The 20,499-nt window shown below is 57.1% G+C and overlaps 1 protein-coding gene across 2 annotated transcripts; it reads right to left on the bottom strand.

The window, feature by feature from the left end:
* Positions 1–3,468: 3,468 nt before the first annotated feature.
* On the bottom strand, positions 3,469–19,094 carry DPF2 (double PHD fingers 2). Of its 2 annotated transcripts, XM_075726167.1 has the most exons (12): positions 19,038–19,094; positions 14,624–14,784; positions 13,940–14,047; positions 13,540–13,703; positions 11,298–11,390; positions 10,670–10,748; positions 9,736–9,777; positions 7,278–7,415; positions 6,887–7,015; positions 6,597–6,709; positions 4,279–4,360; positions 3,469–3,660 (listed from the first exon to the last, which is right to left on the bottom strand). In XM_075726167.1, the coding sequence occupies exons 1-12, from the start codon at positions 19,067–19,069 to the stop codon at positions 3,584–3,586; spliced, it is 1,218 nt and encodes a 405-aa protein (XP_075582282.1). In that variant the 5' UTR covers positions 19,070–19,094; the 3' UTR covers positions 3,469–3,583. The 2 variants fall into 2 exon arrangements, with proteins under 2 accessions (XP_075582282.1, XP_075582283.1); XM_075726168.1 differs by lacking the exon at positions 9,736–9,777 and having other exon boundaries at positions 19,038–19,069.
* Between the last annotated feature and the right edge of the window lie 1,405 nt (positions 19,095–20,499).

Here is a 20,499-nt window from a genome sequence, read left to right as displayed (position 1 = left end):
TGGGAAGGGACAAAGGTTTTGGGGTGAGAAGAGCCAAAGATTTTGGGGTGAGAAGGTTTTGGGGTAGGAAGGGATGAAGGTTTTGGGGTGGGAAGGGTTGAAGGTTTTAGGGTGAGAAGAGCAAAAGGTTTTGGGGTTGGCAAGCTTGCAGGTTTGGGGGTGGGAAGGGTTGAAGGTTTTGGGGTGAGAAGGGATGAAGGTTTTGGGGTGGGAAGAGCCAAAGGTTTTGTGGTGAGAAGGGACACAGGTTTTGGGGTTGGGAAGGTCAAAGGTTTTGGGGTGAAAAGAGCAAAAGGATTTGAGGTTGGGAAGGGACAAAAGTTTCGGGGTGAGAAGAGCCAAAGATTTTGGGGTGAGAAAGGCCGAAGGTTTTGGGGTAGGAAGGGACGAAGGTTTTGGGGTGGGAAGGGCCGAAGGTTTTGGGGTGGGAAGGGCCGAAGGTTTTGGGGTTGGGAAGGGACGAAGGTTTTGGAGGTGAGAGGAGCCGAAGGTTTTGGGGTGAGAAGGGCTGAAGGTTTTGGGGTGGGAAGAGCCAAAGGTTTTGGGCTTGGGAAGGGACGAAGGTTTTGGGGTGGGAAGAGCCGAAGGTTTTGGGGTGGGAAGAACTGAAGGTTTTGGGGTTGGGAAGGGATGAAGGTTTTGGGGGAGAAAGGTTGAAGGTTTTGGGGTGGGAAGAGCCAAAGGTTTTGGGGTGGGAAGAGCCAAAGGTTTTGGGGTTGGGAAGGGACGAAGGTTTTGGAGTTGGGAAGAGCCGAAGGTTTTGGGGTTGGGAAGGGATGAAGGTTTTGGGCTTGGGAAGGGACGAAGGTTTTGGGGGAGAAAGGTTGAAGGTTTTGGGGTGGGAAGAGCCGAAGGTTTTGGGCTTGGGAAGGGACGAAGGTTTTGGGCTTGGGAAGGGACGAAGGTTTTGGGGGAGAAATGTTGAAGGTTTTGGGGTGGGAAGAGCCGAAGGTTTTGGGGTTGGGAAGGGACGAAGGTTTTGGGGGAGAAAGGTTGAAGGTTTTGGGGTGGGAAGAGCCAAAGGTTTTGGGCTTGGGAAGGGACGAAGGTTTTGGGGTGGGAAGAGCCGAAGGTTTTGGGGTTGGGAAGGGACAAAGGTTTTGGGGGAGAAAGGTTGAAGGTTTTGGGGTGGGAAGAGCTGAAGGTTTTGGGCTTGGGAAGGGACGAAGGTTTTGGGGGAGAAAGGTTGAAGGTTTTGGGGTTTCTCTTCCCCTGGCACGGCCACAGAGCGGGTCACCTCAAGGACGAGGAGGTCACTGTGCCCCTGAGTACCACCAAGACCAAGGACGGCGTCTGAGGGGGAGAGGACGGGCATCGGGGACCCCTGGGTCCTGCTGGGCCAGCGGGGACGGGGGACAGGACCCCCGGGGTGACACAACCCCCCGCCCCACGGCCGATACCCCCCTAACCCGGACGCTATTTATTTAATCCCAATAAAACCTCATTGCAACGTCGGTGTTCGATAACCGCTGCCCTCCCGGGGGACCCAGGGGTGCCCGCAACCCCCCCAGGGAACCCAGGCGCTCGGGGCCCCCCACCCTAACCCCCCCCGAGGAGGCTAACGAGGATTAATTTCCCCAATATATTACCCGGCTGCCTGCGTCCCGGCTCTCGAGCTCCGGCCTTTGCCCCAATTCGTGCGATTTAGCTGCGAAAGAAATCTGCAAAGGGATTAATTCTCACGTCAAGCCGGGGCCGGCGGGTGGCAAAAGCCCCGAATGGGGCAGATTTTACCCCAAAAAAGGGCAGCGCAACCCCGCTATAAGCCCTTAGAGAAGCCGCATCCCAGCACCTAAATTGGGTTTATTCACCCCAAAGAACAGGGTAGCGCAACCCCAGTATCAGCCCTCAGAGAAGCCGCATCCCAGCACCTAAATATCTGGTTTTTACCCCAAACCCAGGCACCCCCACACACACCAGCGCCCCAAAACCCTGCATTTTTGCCCCAAAACGCCCTCACTTCCACACCGCTGCATTTTTATCCATTTTTATTACGAAAAGAAGCCATTTTGGTGTCACTTTCTTTTTTTTTTGGTTTTTTTTGTTTTTTTTTTCCGGATAAGACACAACCGTGAAGCTTTGCTGAGGGGAAGATTGGGGTAAAACCCACCCGTTTAGGGACATTTAATCGTCCCACCCCCGTCAGGACACGAAAACGGGGGAAAACCACCCATTTTTAACCAAAACGCTTTCATTTCCACCCGAATCGCGCTCAAAGAGGGGGAGGAGAGAAACCACCAAGCTGGAGCCACTTTGTCACCCAGATCCAGGTTTTGGGGTTTTTTTTTTTTGGTGTAGCAGTGTTTTTTAGGGATTTTGATCAATTTTGAGTGGTTTTGGTTCATTTTGGGCTATTTTGATCAATTTTGGGGCTATCGCGGTCATTTTTGGGGCTATTTTAGTCAGTTTTGGGCCATTTTCCTACTCATGGGGCCGGTTTCGGGGCTGCTCTGCCGCCGTCCCGGTTGGCTCCTCTCTTTTGGGGGGTTCTGGGAGGTGAAATTCGGGGTGCGGTGGCAGGGAGGGGGGGTTCGGAGGTAGGTTTTTTAAGTTGATTTTTAGAAAAAACAGGCACATTCAGTCAACGGGACCCTTGGGGGGTGGGGGCGGGCGGGGATATCAGGGTGTCCCCGGAGAGCCCCAAAACAGTGGCGTCTCCCGCTTCTCCCCATCAGTGGCATTTTGGGGGCGAAAGCGGCTTTTTCCCCCCTCAAAAGAAATCCCCCCGAACCCCAAAACAAACCCTGTGTGACCGTGATGGGTTGGGGGGGGACGGGGCAAAGCATTTCTCCCTCTGCGCCGTGTGGGAGCACAGGAAAAGCCCAAAATGGAGGGATTTTGCCCCGTTTCGTGCCGGCCAGAGGAAGATGTCGGGGTGTAAGGCCTCGTCTGGGCAGGGGGGGATCGGCCGGGCTGCAGGGAGCATCCTCTGAGGCGGGAGAGACGGTGGGGAGAAATGATAAAAACGGGGAGGAAAAAAAGGAAATAAAAATAAAACTGGGGGGCGGGGAAATCATCTCACCCCCCCAAAAATAAAAACATTAACAAAAAGCCCCAAAAACACAACCCCAGCTGGCGCGGGGGTCTGAATTTTCCCAAGAAAAGGGGGGAGAAAGCGAGTTTTTTGGCACGCCGCGTCGTCAGGGAGGCGGCGGAGTGGATTCGGGTGCCTCATTTTGGGTGGAAAAGCCAGGAAACGGCGAGGGGGAAGGGCAGCCCCGTCCCGTCCGTGTCCCCTCGGTAGGGACGGGGGTCCCTGGGGCGTCACCCCAAATGCCACGCTGCGGGGCGGGGGACACGGCAGCATCACCCCGTCCTCGCAGGGGGACGCGCCCCATCTCGCTGCGGGGAGGTGAGAAATTAGCCCTCGCACGGCAAAAAACGAATAAAATAAACCCCGCCACCCCCTCCCCGAGCGATAAAAAAAACCAAAAAAAAACCCCAAACCAACCCCTAAATCAACAAAAAAAAAACCAGAGGGAAGGTTTAAAAAAAAATAAGGAAAGAAAAAAGACCCCCCAAAAAAAAGGGAAAACGCGTGGGAAGAGGGCACCGGGGAGCCCGTCCCGTCGGCGGAGCGGGATCAGGAGTTGTTCTGGTTCTGGTAGATGGAGGCTTTTTCCTTCAGCAGGTCCAGACACAAGTGGCAGCTCCAGCTCCCTGCGGAGAGAAGGACACGTGGGTGGCCTGGTTTCGCCCTCGTTAGGGCTTCGTTAAGGGTCACAGCTTCCTAATTACATGTAGAGAACAAGGCGGGGGGTGCTTTACGGGGCTGTTTGTGGCTCTGTGACCCCACAAGCCTTCCTCTTCCTCGTTAACCTTCAAGCGAAGGCGGCCAGGAGAGGGGTTGATAATTAACCGCTGGGATAATTAAGCAGGCATCAGCGAGATTTCGGCGTTGGTTTTGTGTTGTGAAGGCTGGGGGTTTTTTCGCTTCGACGCCAGGAGTCGAAGGTGGGAGGAAGAGGAGGAAGAAGAGGGATCCCGCTCGGCTTTATCGGCCCATATGGAGACATTTTGGGGCACGAGGGATGTCGCTGACGGATTTTGGGGCGGTAAAAGGCTTCTCCGCTTCTCCAGCGGAGCAGAGGAGGAATAATTGGGGAACAACCGGAATGACGAACCCCGTCATTTTTGATCGTGGCACGACAGATCCACGATCGCCCCGAAAAACCACGGGCAGAAGCAGGTCCGCACGGCTGAGAAACATTCTGGGCTGAATTCTGCTTGTTCTGACCCATTTCCGAAGCGGAGAGGGAGGACAGGAGCGGCACTCACCTTCGGGCGGCTCCGACATGGGCGGGGTGAGACAGTACATGTGGTAGCCGCGGTCGCAGTCGTCGCAGAAGAGCAGCTGGTCCTAAGCCGAGGCGGGGGGAAAAGGGGAGAAATTCGGATGATTCAACTCGGCCTTGGCTCAAGGACAACACGGAGGGGACGAGGGTCCCTCTCTGTCGTCCTCCAAGCTCTGTCGGAGCCACCAGAAAGACATCGCCATGTCCTCCGGGCTACCAAAAGCATAATCTTTTCCCCTAAAAAAAGATTTTGCCGTGTCCTACAGACTCTGAAAGCCTAAAGATTTCTTCCAAAGAAGACTCTCGGGCATCCTACAGGCTATGAAAGCCCAAAGATTTCTTCCAAAGAAGACTCTCGGGCGTCCTACAGGCTATGAAAGCCCAAAGATTTCTTCCAAAGAAGACTCTCGGGCATCCTACAGGCTGTGAAATCCCAAAGATTTCTTCCAAAGACGACTCTCGGGCGTCCTACAGGCTATGAAAGCCCAAAGATTTCTTCCAAAGAAGACTCTCGGGCATCCTACAGGCTGTGAAATCCCAAAGATTTCTTCCAAAGACGACTCTCGGGCGTCCTACAGGCTGTGAAATCCCAAAGATTTCTTCCAAAGAAGACTCTCGGGCATCCTACAGGCTGTGAAATCCCAAAGATTTCTTCCAAAGACGACTCTCGGGCGTCCTACAGGCTATGAAAGCCCAAAGATTTCTTCCAAAGAAGACTCTCCTGCATCCTAGACTATGAAATCCCAAAGACTTCTTCCAAAGACGACTCTCGGGCGTCCTACAGGCTATGAAAGCCCAAAGATTTCTTCCAAAGAAGACTCTCCGGCGTCCTAGACTATTAAAGCCCACAGATTTCTTCCAAAGACAACTCTCCTGCATCCTACAGACTACTAAATCCCAAAGATTTCTTCCAAAAAAAGACTCTCCTGTGTCCTACAGACTATTAAAGCACAAAGATTTCCCCGCAAAAGACTGCTCGCTACTACGAACCTTTAAAAGCTCAACGATTTCCCACAGAAAAGACTCTGTCGCGTCCTACGGACTATAAAAGCACAAAGATTTCCCCCCAGAAAGACTCTCTCGTGTCCCACGGACTACTAAAGCACAAAGATTTCCCCCAAAAAAGACTCTCCTGTGTTCTGTGGACAATTAAAAGCACAAAGATTTCCCTCAAACTACTCTCCCGTGTCCTGCGGGCTATTAAAGCAGACTTCCTCCAAAAAAGACCCCGATCTGTCCTACGGACCATCAAAAGCACAATAATTTCCCCCCCAAAAGACTCCCCTGTGTCCTACGGACTACTAAAGCGCAACGATTTCCCCCCCAAAGATCGCTCTGTGCTCTGGAATATCAAAAGCGCAAAGATTTCCCCCCAAAAAGCCCCGGACGCATCCTACGGATCATTAAAACATCGGCCCCAAAGCCGAGAGGCCGCTCGCACCCCCATGGGCTTTTCACCATCCCTGCGCCGCAGCCCAGGGCGGCCCGGGGGGTGCCCCGCTCCTTCGGGGGGTACTCCCCCCATTCTGGGGGTACTCCTGTCATTCTGAGGGGTACTCCCCCCGTTCTGGGGGTACTGCTGTCATTCTGAGGGGTACTCCCCCCGTTCTGGGGGTACTGCTGTCATTCTGGGGGGTACTCCCCCCGTTCTGGGGGTACTGCTGTCATTCTGGGGTTACTGCCACCATTCTGGGGGTACTGCTGTCATTCTGGGGGGTACTGCTGCCATTCTGGGGGTACTCCGGCCGTTCTAGGGTGTAATTCTGTCATTCTTGGGGTACTCCCGTCATTCTGGGATGTAATTCTGTCGTTCTGGGGGTTACTTCTGTTGTTCTGGGGGTACTCCTGTCATTCTGGGGGTACTCCCTTCTTTCTGGGGGGCACTCCCATCACTCTGGGGGTACTCCCTTCTTTCTGGGGGGTAATCCCATCATTCTGGGGTGTAATTCTGTCATTCTGGGGGGCACTCCCATCGTTCTGGGGTGTAATTCTGTCATTCTGGGGGGTACTCCCATCATTCTGGGGGTACTCCCGTCATTCTAGGGGGTACTCCCATTGTTCTGGGGGTACTCCCATCGTTCGGGGGGGTACTCCTGTCGTTCTGGGGGTACTCCCATCATTCTGGGGTGTAATTCTGTCATTCTGGGGGGTACTCCCGTCGTTCTGGGGGTACTCTCATCGTTCTGGGGGTACTCTCATCATTCTGGGGGGTACTCCCATCATTCTGGGGGTACTCCCATCATTCCGGGGGGTACTCCCGTCATTCCGGGGGGTACTCCCATCGTTCCGGGGGGTACTCACGTCGTTCTCGGAGGTGCCGCAGATGTTGCAGCACTTGCACTCGATGCACTGCCAGCGGTACGTCTTGACGGCGGCCATCATCACCGGGGTGAACTGCAGGCAGGAGGGGTGCCCTGCGAAGCGGGCAGGAGGCGCGTGAAGGCAGGGCAGGGGGGGAAGAGCCGCACGGCGGCGAGAAAACCACCCTCTCCCCAGCTCCCACCCAAATCCTCGGCTTCTCCGGGCAAGCGAAGAAAACGGGGACGGTTTGGCGAGGCCCGCGGTGGGGAGGACGTTTTCCGACCCCTTACCTGATCGCCCGCAGTCCGAGCACGAGACCAACTCCTCCGGTTGCCCCGTCTTCTTGTTGATTTTGGAGTCTCCCAGGCAAAAATCGCAGTAGTTGTTGGGCAAAGCTAAGCCGTCGGGTCCTTTCTTGGCTGGAAAAGCAGAACGGGAGAGACGGATTAGCCGCAGGGCGAAGGCTTTCTGCGTAGGACCAGGAGAAAACACTTCCGTGGCGCAAATCCCAATGCTCGGAGCAGCCTTTCCGGCAACCTCCGAGCCCCGGGGCGACACCACGGTGCTCAAAAGCATCGGCGAAGGGATGCCGCTCGCTCCCAGCCCTGGCACGGGTGGTTTCCCGGCTTTTCCGCCTTTTCCACGCCGGGGTTTTTGGCAGAGGGGGGGTGTTTTGCTTACATTTCTGCTCCTCCGATCGCTGCGAGACGGGAGTGGGGGGCTGCGAATCGTCCTTGTCGTCGCCTTCTTCCTCGGCCAGGTGGGAGTGAGCGTAGTGGTAGCTCAATCCCGGCCGATTCTTGTATCGCTTCCCGCAGACTATGGATAGAAATGGGAAAAGTCTGAGTTCACCTCAGCAGAGAGCAAGAGAGACCCTGTACCCCAAATCATCCGGCATCCCTGGGTCCCGTCTCCGGGCTTTCAGCACTGACGGCTGCTCCCCTTCTGCCCCAAATTAAATTCCAACCTGGAATTTATTAAAACCACCCAGGAACATCCTAATGAAGGGGTTTGGGGCTGGACCCTCCGGATCGGGTCTGGAGCAGCCGGAGAGGCACCGCAGCTTCCTCCGCGCATCCCACCGCGGGAGGCTAAAGCCGATTTGGTGGGCGAGCGATACCCACGGCAGCCAGATAACGACGGCGGCTCGTTAAGCGCAGCGAAACCACGTGGGGATCAATCCAAGTGGCAAAACCCGGTTGGAAAGATAGTGGGAGGGGGGGAATTTCCCACCCAAAAACCATCTCCTACACCAGCTGGGTAAAAAACTCAAGCCGTCTTCGATGTGCACGAAGGGGAAACCTCTTTTTTTTGGGACCCCGAGGAGGGAAACTGCAGCCGCCACGGGCACATCTCGGCTCCGCTCCCTCCTCGGACCCACGGAGCTCCTCCAAACCTGATCCGAGCGCGGCGTGGAATCACCCACCGCCCCAAATGCCATCGCTTTGCCCGCTTTCCGCCCCATTTCTTGCGGGGCTGGGAGCTTTCGCTCTCGGTCCGGCAGCAGGCGCTTCCCTGGGGAGACCTCCGAGCACCCACGGAGCGGGGAAGCGCCTTCCCGGCTGGGGAACGAGCTCCCAGCTCACTGTTACTGGTTTTCCGGGGGTTTTTTTGGCAGCTTTTTAGCCGTGAGGCTCTGAGGACAGCCCAAAACCCCCTTTCAGCCCCGTACAGGATGAGCACGAAGCCGGCACTGGCCTTGCACCCTCCTACTGCCGGCACGGTAGAGCAGGGAGGCTGGCCGGGCACGAGGACGGGGATTGGGGCGAAATCCCCCCGGAAAGAGCTGGAGGGGGATTTACAGGGCCCGGTGGATGGATTTGGCAACGTGTTTTCCCCGCATCTTTTCACGGCATCCAGGCAAATCGGGGGAAAAGTCGCTTTGGGATGAGATTTCCTGAGCTCGGAGCTTTTCCGTAACATCCCGGACCTTTCTGGATCCACTTCCAGGCTCGCTTGAAGCCTGGAGAAACCCCGCCAGGGCTCACACCCCCTCTCAAGCCATTGACTCGCTCCAAAAACAAGGCGGGGAAAGCAGCCCAGCTCAGCCCGCTCCCCGAGAGCAGGGTTTGAACCCCGCTAAGAGAGCCCGACGCAAGCAGCCAGCATTTTTGGGGGGACAAAAGCCGCAGAGATTCCCCACCCCCCGGGCAAAGGGATCTGCGGGATGCTTGCCACCCCACGGAAAATACCCAGCATCGGCAGAGGTCCGGAGTGGCTCAGCAAAGCGAGCTCGGCAAAGGAGGGGAAAAGTAGCCCGAAAAGCAGCCGTGACAGCAATTACAACCTTATTACATCGAATTCTGGCTTTCCAGAGCCGACCGAGGGCACGACGGGGTCGGCCCCGTGAGCAGCCACGCGGAGCTGGCAGGCGGCGTTTCCTCCACCTTCATCCGCCCCCACCCCCCCGGCAGGGTTTAAAATTGACCTTTTTCCCCCCAAAACTCCCCCCAGGCAGGCCGGTATCTAAACACGAGTCGGGTTTCCTCCTCCCGAACAGCGAGGAAAAGGAGCCGCCGCAAAGACGATCTCGGCTCTCCGGCTTGGCCGCGGGCGTTTATTCGCAGCCCGCCGCCAACGTCCAACCCGCACCTGCAGCTGACCCGTTTTGGGGCTTATTTTAAAGCAAAAAGGTGGGGTTTTTTGGGTTTTTTTTTTTGGTAAGAGAAGCAGCAACGTACTTTGTTGTGTCTTAAAAGGAAGGCGGCACGTCCCGGGCACGCGGGATCTGGGAGCGAGGGAAGGGGTTTGGTGGAAACGCCGTGTTTTTTTCCCATCCCCGCCGTCGCGACGGGGTGCGGGGGGGATTAATCTTTGTTTTCCCTCTCGGGAGGCCGCTCTGCTGGCACGCACGACCGCTCTTCCCTGCTGGAAAAGGGTCAGGCGAGCCCGGAGAGGAGCTGCCGAATCCCGCTGCTGGCGGGGAGGCCAGCTTTGACGTCTCTCGGTGGCCTTTGGCTTCTCCCTCCCCTTCTCCCGTGTCCCGTCCCGCTCCCCCCGCCCGCCAATCCCTTTCCCGCAGGCTCCAGCGAGGTTTGGTGAAGGAAAAAAAAAAAAACCAAAACCAAAAAAACACCCTAACATTTCAGGAGAAGAAAGGCAGGAAGGAAATAAAAAAAGCAGACAGAGAGTGGACTACCTCGATCGGGAGGTTTCAAGGTATGCTTTTGTTTGTAACTATCTGAAACACAGAAAGAGAGTCGTGAGAAAACACACACACACCAGGTCACGCACACGCACCCGTGCCAAGCGACAGACGGACTCTTAAAACAAGAAAAAAGGGAGGAAAAACACAACTACTTTGGGGTTGGGTGGGTTTTGGGGGTGGTTTTTTTTTTTTTTGGAAGAAGCTAGTGTCAGCTCTTGCAGGACAGGAGGAAGAAGAGAGAAAGGTAATTTCAAAAACCTCACTTGCCCTTTTTGCTCCGTTTGCCCCGTTAAATTGCCTCCCCCCTCCCCGCCTCCAGCTTGAGGAGGAAGCGTCGGCAACCCTGGGCTCGCGGAGGAGCGGGCCAGGAAGGTACGGCCTCGGAAATGAAATCCCAGCCCCTGGAGCTGAGGTTTTTTTAGCAGGACCAGCGCACGGTGTCGCGTTGCACAGCTACAAACTCATTAAGTGGCTTTAACGAGGCACGAGAGCGCAAGGGGTTCGGGGCCGGGGGGGACTACGGCCGGCTTCGAAACCAGCCTGACGGACACAGATCCAACTCGAAAGGCGGCTAGGAAAATGGCGGGGGCTGTTTTCAACCTTCGAGGGGGTCGTTTGCAAAACCGGGAGAGGTTTTTTTTATCATTTTTTTTTTTATCCTCGTTTCTCCGTGCCGGCTATCTGCGCAGCCCTTTACTCGGGGCGAGAGGATCGCGTTCCCGGTGGGAAAACTCCAGCCGTCTTCGACCATCGGAGGAGGGCTGAGAGTCCGAGGTGTTCAAAAACACCCTCGCCTAGATGTGTAAATCTACCTTTTGAGGTTGAAAACCTAAATCCCAGCGGACAACCCCCCGGATCCCGAAAGCAACGCAGCCTGGCTCCGCTCCCGGGCCCTACGCGGCGAGGAGAGATTTTTAGTACTCACTGTCACAAGCGTAGGGTTTATCCCGGTCTTCTAATATAGCTGCGTCCAGCTTCTTGCGAGCCCCTCCGACACCTTTGCCCTAGGAAAAAAAAGGGGAAAAAGCCAAGGTTGAGGCAAAATTGCTGCCCAAAAGGCTCCTGGGTGGCGGGGAGGACGACACCGGTGATCCGGCGTCGGAGGAAAGCGCGATCCAACACTGCCACGTAGTGGGTGCAGCCTGAACCGGCTGTTGGCTGCGCGGGGCAGAAGGCATCGAGGGACGGCCCAAATCCCTCGGAATCCTCAGTGGGTCCTTCCCGCTTTGGGAAGGGGCAGATCCATGAGAGATCTCTCGACCGTCCTCTCACCACGCAGTATCTCTCAGGCGCTAGGTGGTTTTGGGTGGCTAACGTTCGTTAGCGGCTAACGAACGTGCGTTATTCAAGCCCCCGGGGTGTGTTTTCCGCTCATCCTGCCCACGAGGAGGTCAAGCATGTCCGAGTTTTCCCCAACGTTGAGGTTTAACACGGACACAGTCGAGCCCCGGCAGGCGTCGGTGCTGTTTCAGCACCGGCAACGTCTCCAATTTGCCCGGAATCGCCACCGAAACGACGCCGGGACCCAGCCAGACCCATCCGGCTGCCCTCACCTTGGCTTTCCCCTTCCCTCTCCGCTTTGGTGTATCTTCTTCGTAGTCTTCATCGTCCAAATCGTCCAGGAAGTCATCCGGCTCAAGAATCCGCTAGGGAAGAGGAAAGGGGTTATTGCAGACAAAACCTCGGCACGGATCAAGGGAACGGGGGGAGAAATTGGGGAGCGAGATACGTCGGCGCAGCCTCGGGTCACCCGTCAGCGGTCGAATCCATTTCAAACCTGTCACGCTGAAGGAGGAGAAAGGATGTGAAATTTTGGGGGAGGGAGAAGGGATCTGGTACATTTTATCCCCCCAAAAGTCACAGAAGGGCCCAACATGGCGTGAAGACGCTTGAGAAAAAGAGTAATCGAAGACAAGGCAAAAAGAGACGAGGTTTGGAAAAATTACTCACGTAGAAAAGCCCAGGAAGAGGAAAATATGGGTTTTTTCTAGCAAAATTACACTGCAATATTGCACACCTTGCTCTGCTTGTAATTATTTGGGGGGATCTATGGGGCAGCAGGAGAGACGGCTTCGACTTGCAACCAGTCAAAATGCTTTCCAGATTTCATTGCGATTTATAACAACCCTGGATTAGTTTAGTGATGCAAAAAGAAACCAGACACTTGTAACCTTGCTAAACGCTCGGCCTGGGCTTTTTCTTCCTTCCCATGTCTTCGTTTCAAAACCAAACTCTGTTTTCTCTTCCTGAGCCCGTTCTCAAAGGGCTCGCCGAGAAGACAGTGCTTTGAAGAGCTGGCTGAACATCCTTCTTACTCCTATGCGACAGCTGAAAATCTCTTTTAAAATAACTTTGCTATAAAGAATGGAAAAAGAGCTTTGGATACAAGACGGAATAAAAGGAGTCTGGCTTGACAGGACGTCTCGGAGCTTGTCTCCACTCCGGGAGCCAAAAAGCAGCAATGAGATGAGGCGATGAAAAACCTGCGCTCGCTGCAACGGTGCTGACGGGGGGACAAAACGAAGCCGGGGCAGGGAGGAGATGGCAGGGGTGGGGACCGGCACCCCGAAATCCCGGCAGCTCACCCCTCATCACGGCCATTTCACAAGGCTCCGTGGGTCAGTGAGGGATGAAAGCTCTCCTGGGTGCAGAGACACCCAGCGCAGAGTCTTAAACTGGGTGCCTGGACACCATAAAACCCTGAACTTTGGGGCCAGAACCTCCCTTCCCCTGAACTTTGGGGCCACAACCTCCCTACCCCTGAACTTTGGGGCCACAACCTCCCTACCCCTGAACTTTGGGGCCAGAACCTCCCCATCCCTGAACTTTGGGGCCACAACCTCCCCATCCTTGAACTTTGGGCCACAACCTCCCTACCCCTGAACTTTGGGGCCACAACCTCCCTACCCCTGAACTTTGGGGCCACAACCTCCCTACCCCTGAACTTTGGGGCCAGAACCTCCCCATCCCTGAACTTTGGGGCCACAACCTCCCCATCCCTGAACTTTGGGGCCACAACCTCCCCATCCCTGAACTTTGGGGCCACAACCTCCCTACCCCTGAACTTTGGGGCCAGAACCTCCCCATCCCTGAACTTTGGGGCCACAACCTCCCATCCCTGAACTTTGGGGCCACAACCTCCCTACCCCTGAACTTTGGGGCCAGAACCTCCCCATCCCTGAACTTTGGGGCCACAACCTCCCCATCCTTGAACTTTGGGGCCACAACCTCCCTACCCCTGAACTTTGGGGCCACAACCTCCCTACCCCTGAACTTGGGGCCACAACCTCCCCATCCCTGAACAACCTCCCCATCCCTGAACTTTGGGGCCACAACCTCCCTACCCCTGAACTTTGGGGGCAGAACCTCCCCATCCCTGAACTTTGGGGGCAGAACCTCCCCATCCCTGAACTTTGGGGGCAGAACCTCCCTACCCCTGAACTTTGGGGCCACAACCTCCCCATCCCTGATTTTTGGGGCCAGAACCTCCCTTCCTGGGAATGAGGGGAGTTTCTAACTGGACTGCGAGGAAGGGAACGTCCACCCCCCTACACGACGTCGCTGTAGGGAGCCAAGCCCTGGCTTCCCACGCTCTGGCAGCCGCACGAGGCTGGTAGCATCACCTCTGCCCCCTAAAATCCATCCCAAATCTTTCTGCTGCGGCTAAAAGACGCGGAGAAAGCAGAGGGGAAGAGGAAGGGGGTGGACAAGCAGAGCGGTGGCACGGAGCCGTGGGTGTTTTAGCCTGAAGCTCCCTTTCCCAACAGAGGGGAGGAGGCCCTCTCTCTGCCGTACCTTCCGCGCACGGCTGTTGGTGACGGGGAACTCGCCCAGGCTGTCGTCGTCGATACGGGGGTCCGGGAGGGCACGTTTCTCCAACGGGTCGGTCCTCAACAGGGCTTCCAGGCTGCTGCCATCCTGCGAGATCAGCCCTTCCTTCTTCAGGGTCTGATCGGTGTCTGCAAGGCGCCGGTGGAGGGAAAGGGAAGAGAAAAAAGCCGGGCGGAAGCGTTGGCGTGCGCCGAGATCCCGTTTACTCGGCCACGCTCGCAAGCTTCCCCGCCACAGCGGCGTCGGGCGAAGGGGTTTGCCAACCCTCCCCGATTTTTACCGTCAGCCGGTGCTGTTTGGGCACGGTATTGCCAAAACCCCCACCCCTTACTGCGTGCAGAAAGCGGCGGTGGGAAGGATTTACCTGGTTTGATAGAAGGGAAGGAAAGCCTCGGGTCCTCCGGAGGATGAGCACGGCGTTTCTTCCGCCAGCGGCGCGCGGGGTAGGAGTAAAGCTGCCCAGCGGCTAAACCTTTAATTAAAAAAAAAACCAAAATTATCCGAGGCGATCAGCGAATCGTTTCGGTTGGGAAAGAGCTTTAAGATCACCCAGTCCAACCATGAACCTGACACTGCCAAGTCCACCACTAAACCAATGAAGGGCAGAGTCATAATTTCACGTTTCCTGGCTTGGGGGCTGCATTATTTTTAATGAAAGTCAAACTAGGAATCATTAAGGTTGGAAAAGACCTCAAGATAATCAGTCCAGCGTCAACCCAACACCCCCATGCCCGTTAAACCACGTCCCAAAGTGCCACCTCTGCCCGTTTTTTGAACACTTCCAGGGCTGGGGACTCCCCCACCTCTCTGGGCAGCCTCTTCCAACGCCTGACCACTCTTTCCATAAAGAAATTTCTCCCAATATCCAATCTAAACCTCCCCTGGCGCAGCTTGAGGCCATTTCCTCTCGTCCTATTGCTTGTTCCTTGGGAGAAGAGCCCAACACCCCCCTCCCTGCCCCCTCCTGTCAGGCAGCTGCAGAGAGCGACGAAGCCGGCGACGACACGCACCGACCCCTCGTCCCCAAGCCGGCGTTTTCCCGGCATACCTGGCCCTCGGTGACGTTTCTCCATCCAGATGTAGCAGTTGCTTTGGGCCACCCCGGTCTGGGAGTCGAGGAAAGGGAGGCGGACGCTCCTCTCGGCACACAGCCGGGCGTTGTAGTTGTGGCACTGCTCCATGGCATCCCTGTAGTACTGCTCCCCGAGGCTGCCGGGTGGAAAAAGAGGTTCAGCGCTCGGCCAACAACCCCCCCCCGAGCCCCAAATTCCAGCCCCGGTAACGCATCTGCCAGGAGAAGGAAACGCCACGCTCCTTCCCGGCCCCGCTCTCGGAGAAAACGCAGCGTAAAATATCCCCTCTGCAAGGCGAAGGCGCGACTCGACGCAATATTGGCGGAGGGCAGAGATGTCCCCTCGCCCAGCAAAAGCGCAGAGACACGGGGACCACCGTGAGAGGCGATTACAGCTTTCCTCGCCGCCAGCAGGCAAAACATTGGATCATTAAGAGATCCCCTCGGCGTTCCAGAGATCCCCTCGGCGTTCCAGAGAGCCCCTCGGCGTTCCAGAGAGCCCCTCGGCACTTCTCGTGCCCCTGAAGCCTCTTGCGGGAAGCCCGCACCAACATCTCCGCATTACGGATGGATCCGAGCGGCCGCGGGCGTCTCTCTGGCTTCCTTAAGCGGATGAAATCGTGCCCCACGCTCTTTTTTTTAAGCGCGCAACCTCTTCGTGCCACATCCCTGCGCTCCTCCTTCAACCGGAGACCGTCAGGGCTGCCAGAGCCGCGTCGCAGCCCCGTAGCCGTAATTACACTAATTTGGACGGCGAGCTCTTCCCACCGCGCGCGGCAGGGAGCGGGGAAGAGCCGAGGGTCTGTTTGGCTGCCGGAGACGGAGCTTTCCCCTCCCCGGTGCCGGGAGAGGAGAATGCGCTCTTTTGTTTATATCAATATATATTGATTTTGGCACTTTAATACCGGCTGGAATGACTGCGAGGAGCCCTGTCATCACCCACGCTCCCGAGACGGCTAATTTAGGCGAGTGAAAGAAAGGCGCCTCGGCTGCCTGCGAGGAAGCACGCGCGGTCGGTGAAATATCTCGCCCGACGGAGGAAAAGGAGACGGGACAGAAATCGCTTCGTCACCGGGTTTTTATTCCAGCGCAAGTGAAAATCGGGCGCGCGGGGAGACGGCCAGAAGAAAACCAGCGGGCAGGGAGGGAATAACCAAGAAGACAACATTACTAAATATTAAATGCAAATAAGGACCGCCGCACTCGTTTCCTTACGGAGCCCGGAGAAACGGGGTTTGTCTCACCGCACTTGGCGTGACAGCAGCAGTTTTGGAAGCGGGAACGGTGTCCCAGCAGCGATTAAGAGCGATGAGAAAGGTCCCAAATCGCCTTTTTCTCTCTGCTGACTGCAGAGGGAGCCCGAATCCCAGGCTCGGGAGCAGGCGACTGTCACGTTCATGGAGTCTGGGGATGTAAATCCCTCCTGGAGCTTTTAGTTTCCTCCTAAATCACCACGCCGCTCCTCGATAGCTCCATTTATGCCCGATAACCAACAACGCGGAGCCCTAAAACTTCCTCGTAACATCCAGGTGAAGCCCTGCCGAGCGTTGCAGAGAGGAGGAAGAAAACTCGGCGTTTATGGTAATACAAACCCGAAAAGAATTTGGTTGTCCAACTTCGTTCTCTCCCGCTGGCTTGATTTCAGAGTTGGGGGGGGGGGGGGGGGGAAGAGGCAATCAGCCCCCAAAATCATCTGCGGTTGTTTTCACTGCAAATGAACGGAGGGCTGCTGGGCTGGCTGAGAAACACACCAGGATTTGGCTTCGGTGCCGAAAAAAAGCTTCGTGAAATGGGTTTTAAAGTGCACCCCGAGCGCTGAGGGGATGGAGAAGGACCACGGGAGACGTCAAGGAGCAGAGATCTCATCTCCGGCTCCGAGGTACAACCCTATAACCTTCCCTTTACGCTGCCTGGAGGTCTTTGGTCCCCAAAACCGAGGGGTGCTTCGAGGCAGGGACGCTCGGCGATCCCCACGCGCAGCTGCGTAACAAGGAGGAGAAGCGCCGCTTCGAATCGCCGCTGAATGCACAAGCAAAGAGCTAACGAAGCTGTCAGGAAGGACTAATGTGTTTTAAACAGCTCTAACGAACCCAAGCGTTGCTCCCTGCGGACTCGGCGTGGCTTAGAGCCTCCTCCGGCTGCTAAGCAAGTCCTAAGTGCCCTCAAGAGCAGCTTCCAGTAAAGCGCATCGCGTCAGCGGATCGCCGTGGAAATAACCGGGTGGTTTTATGTGTTTTAGCACCGCTGGTAAGAGATCAAACAGCAAAAAAAAAAGTATGATGTGACTACTACTACTTAATGGTTGGACTGGATGATCTTAAAGGTCTTTTCCAACCTAAATGATTCGATGATTCTACCTCCATCCCCAAAACCGCCGGGGAAAAGGCACATCAGGCTTCGTGCTGAGGTGGGTAACGCGCACCCGCGCAGGAAGGGGAGCGATTTAAAGCCCCAAAAAGTCGTCGCTGGAGACTGTCCTGCCCTAACTGCTGCCCCCATTTGGAGAAAAATAAAGCAGGGAGGGATTTGGTAGACCAAACTCTTTGCCAGTGGTACCCGGAGATAGGAGAACAGCCTGGGGAACGGCTTTAAAAAGTCAAAAAACCCCCAAATCCTGCCGCGCTCCCCTCCATCATCCTCGCTGGCACGCTGCGACCGAAAAATCCAGCCTCACAACCCAACGGCAGCTTGTAAAATAAATAAAAATACATTCGCTGACAAAAGCGGGTAAGGCGGGATGCTGTTTCAGGTGCCCAACTTCACCGAAAGCTGCAGATCCACAGGAGCGGCAGCGAAGTCGTGCTGTTGTGAAGCGTCGGCTCGTCGATTCGGGGCAAAGAGAGTCTGAAAAAGGCGTTTCGTGACTTGCGGTTTGTGCTTCTCTCAGAAACGATCCGAGAAAGGGGTCCCCAAAAAACGCAGCAGCGCAGCTGCCCGTGCCCTTGGCCGGCCCCGAGTTTCTCCAGCAGCTTCGCCAACGCATCTGCAGGTGAAAAGGCTGCGAGGCAGACGGAGCCGGGGCTCTCACCTCTCTTAACGAACCCCAGCTCGTCAGAGGAGATCCCAATGCCTCTTAACGAAGCCTCATCTCGCCAGAGAAGACCCAGGGGTGGGTGCGAATCGCGCCCCGTTTTGCACCAACACCCCTCCCTCAAGAACGGAGATTTTGGAGGGAAACGGCAGCAGGGACGCAACGGGGGCCGCGGCCGAGGTGCCGCCAGCTGAAAGGAGACGCCAAAAAAACCCTGCGAGATGCCAAAAAAAAAAAAAAAAAAAAAAGGCCTCTGGAAATGCCAAAAAACCACCGGGAGAGGCCAAAAAAAGGTCAACAAACGTCTCCAAGTCCACAAATCCCATCGAGGCAGGATGGGCCTCCCCTATAGGGCTCTATAGGGGACCGCCTGTACCCGCCTTGCTATAGCAGGGTGGATCGTGGGGGGCTCTATACCCCTGCAAGGGTATGTGTGCCCCCCCCGTCAGGCCGTATAGGGGGTAGACCCCTCCCCTCGGCCTTTACGAGGCGATATGGGGGACCCCCCGCCCCCGGGGGTCTACAGGGCCCCTCTCGTAGGGCTGTATGGGGAGGGGGACCGCCATCCCAAGGGCTCTATAGCTTCCCCTCTCACAAGGACGTACTGAGGAGAGTCCGCGCTCCCAGGGCTCTATAGGGCACAGCCGTATAGGACCATAAAGTAGGGACTTATCCCCCCGCCCTGAGGACATATAGGAACCCCTATGGGGCCATATGGGGGGGTGCCTCACTCGTAGGGCACCCACACAGGGCAATATCCACCCTCAGGGTTCTACAGAGCCCCCCTCGCTGGGCCATATGGGTGGGGACACCCCTGGGCTCTATAGGACCCTTCCCAGGAGCATATAGGGGGAAACTCCCACTCTACCAGGCGCCCTTCAAAGAGCTTGGTGAGGGCCAGCGCACCCCCCTGGGATCTGTAAGACCCTCTCGCAGGGATGTATAGGGGTGCCCCCCCCTCCCTGGCCTCCATAAGGCCAGACAGGGGGGTCTCGCACCCTTTGGACCCTATAGCCCCCCCCTCAGCGGACCCCACCCCCAGGGCTCTACAAGCCTCCTTACAGCGCCATATTGGGGGGGGTCTCCCCTCAAGGAACCGGACGGGAGAATTCTCCACATACTCCCCCCCCGCCCCACCGCCGCCTCAGGAAAGTTCCCCCCGAACAATGAGCGTGTGTCCGTCCTCCTCCCCCCCCCCCCCCCGCCCCCCGCCGCCCCCTCGGTCCCGCCCGCGACACGGCGAGGAGGGGAGCGCAAGCCCTCTTCCCGCGCCGGGCCGGGCCGCGGCACTGCCCTCGCCGCGGGGGGTGGGAGGCAGAGGCGCGGACAGGGACGGAGAAGACGGCCGACGCCACTCACAGCTTCACCACATTCTGTACCACCGCCGCCATCTTCCCTCCGCCGCCGGGGGCCCTGCGCCGCCCCAGCGCGCATGCGCGGCGGGCGGGAGGGGCGGGGGGAGCGGCGGCTCCGCGCCTGCGCAGTGGAGGGGAGGGGGGGCGCGCGCGCTGGGTGCGCGGCGGCGGGGGGTGCGCGTTGCGCATGCGCCAGGCTCCGCCCCCGCCCCGCCCCGCCCCGCCCGCGCGTGCGCGCAGGGGAGAGGCGGGAAAAGCTTGAGGGGAGAAAAGGGGCGAGGGAAGCGAAGGGGAAAAAGGGGGGGGATCGGGGGGAAAGGGGTGGGGTGAGGGAAGAAAATGGGGGAGGTGAGTGGGGAGGGAGGAGGTAAACGTGGAAGAGTAAAGGCCTGGGGTGAGGGAAAAGGGGTGAGGATGGAGGGGGGTGGAAAGGGGGATGAGGAAAAGGGCGTGAGGGCAGCCAGAAGGGGGGAAATGGGCGAGGAGCAGAGGGAAAAGGGGATGGGGAGGGAAGTGAAGGAAAAGGGGGAGATCGGAGGGAAAGGGGTGGGGTGAGGGAAGAAAATGGGGGAGGTGAGTGGGGAGGGAGAAGGTAAACGTGGAAGAGTAAAGGCCTGGGGTGAGGGAAAAGGGGTGAGAATGGGGGGGGGGGTGGAAAGGGGGATGAAAAGGGGGTGAGGGCAGCCAGGAGGGGGGAAATGGGCGAGGAGCAGAGGGAAAAGGGGATGGGGAGGGAAGTGAAGGAAAAGGGGGAGATCGGAGGGAAAGGGGCAGGGTGAGGGTGCAGGAAGAAAATGGAGAGGGTGGATGGATGGATGGATAGAGAGTGAGGGGCAAAATGGAGGGGGGAGGGATGGAAAGGGAGATGAAAAGGGGGGTGAGGGGCAGCCGGGAGGGGGGAAATGGGCGAGGAGCAGAAGGAAAAGGGGATGGGGAGGGAAGTGAAGGAAAAGGGGGAGATCGGAGGGAAAGGGGCAGGGTGAGGGTGCAGGAAGAAAATGGGGGAGGTGAGTGGGGAGGGAGGATGGATGGATGGACGGACGGACGGACGGACGGAGAGCGAGGGGCGAAATGGAGGGGGGAGGGATGGAAAGGGAGATGAGGAGAAGGGGGGTGAGGGCAGCCAGGAGCGGGGGAAATGGGTGAGGAGCAGAAGGAAAAGGGGATGGGGAGGGAAGTGAAGGGAAAAGGGGAAAATCAGAGAAAAGGAGTGGGGTGAGGGTGCAGGAAGAAAATGGGGGAGGTGAATGGGGAGGGTGAGAGGATGGAGGGTGGCGGGGAGGGAGAGCGAGGGGCAAAATGGAGGGGGGAGGGATGGAAAGGGAGATGAAAAGGGGGGTGAGGGCAGCCGGGAGGGGGGAAGGTGGACGAGGAGCAGAAGGAAAAGGGGATGGGGGAGGGAAGTGAAGGGAAAAGGGGGAGATCAGAGGCAAAGGGGTGGGGTGAGGGAAGAAAATGGGGGAGGT

This window comes from Pelecanus crispus, chromosome Z (genome assembly GCF_030463565.1).
Source record: "Pelecanus crispus isolate bPelCri1 chromosome Z, bPelCri1.pri, whole genome shotgun sequence".
Lineage (NCBI taxonomy): Eukaryota > Metazoa > Chordata > Aves > Pelecaniformes > Pelecanidae > Pelecanus > Pelecanus crispus.
The sequence above is the reverse complement of the archived record's forward strand: the minus strand, read 5'-3'. Positions and strand labels throughout refer to the sequence as shown.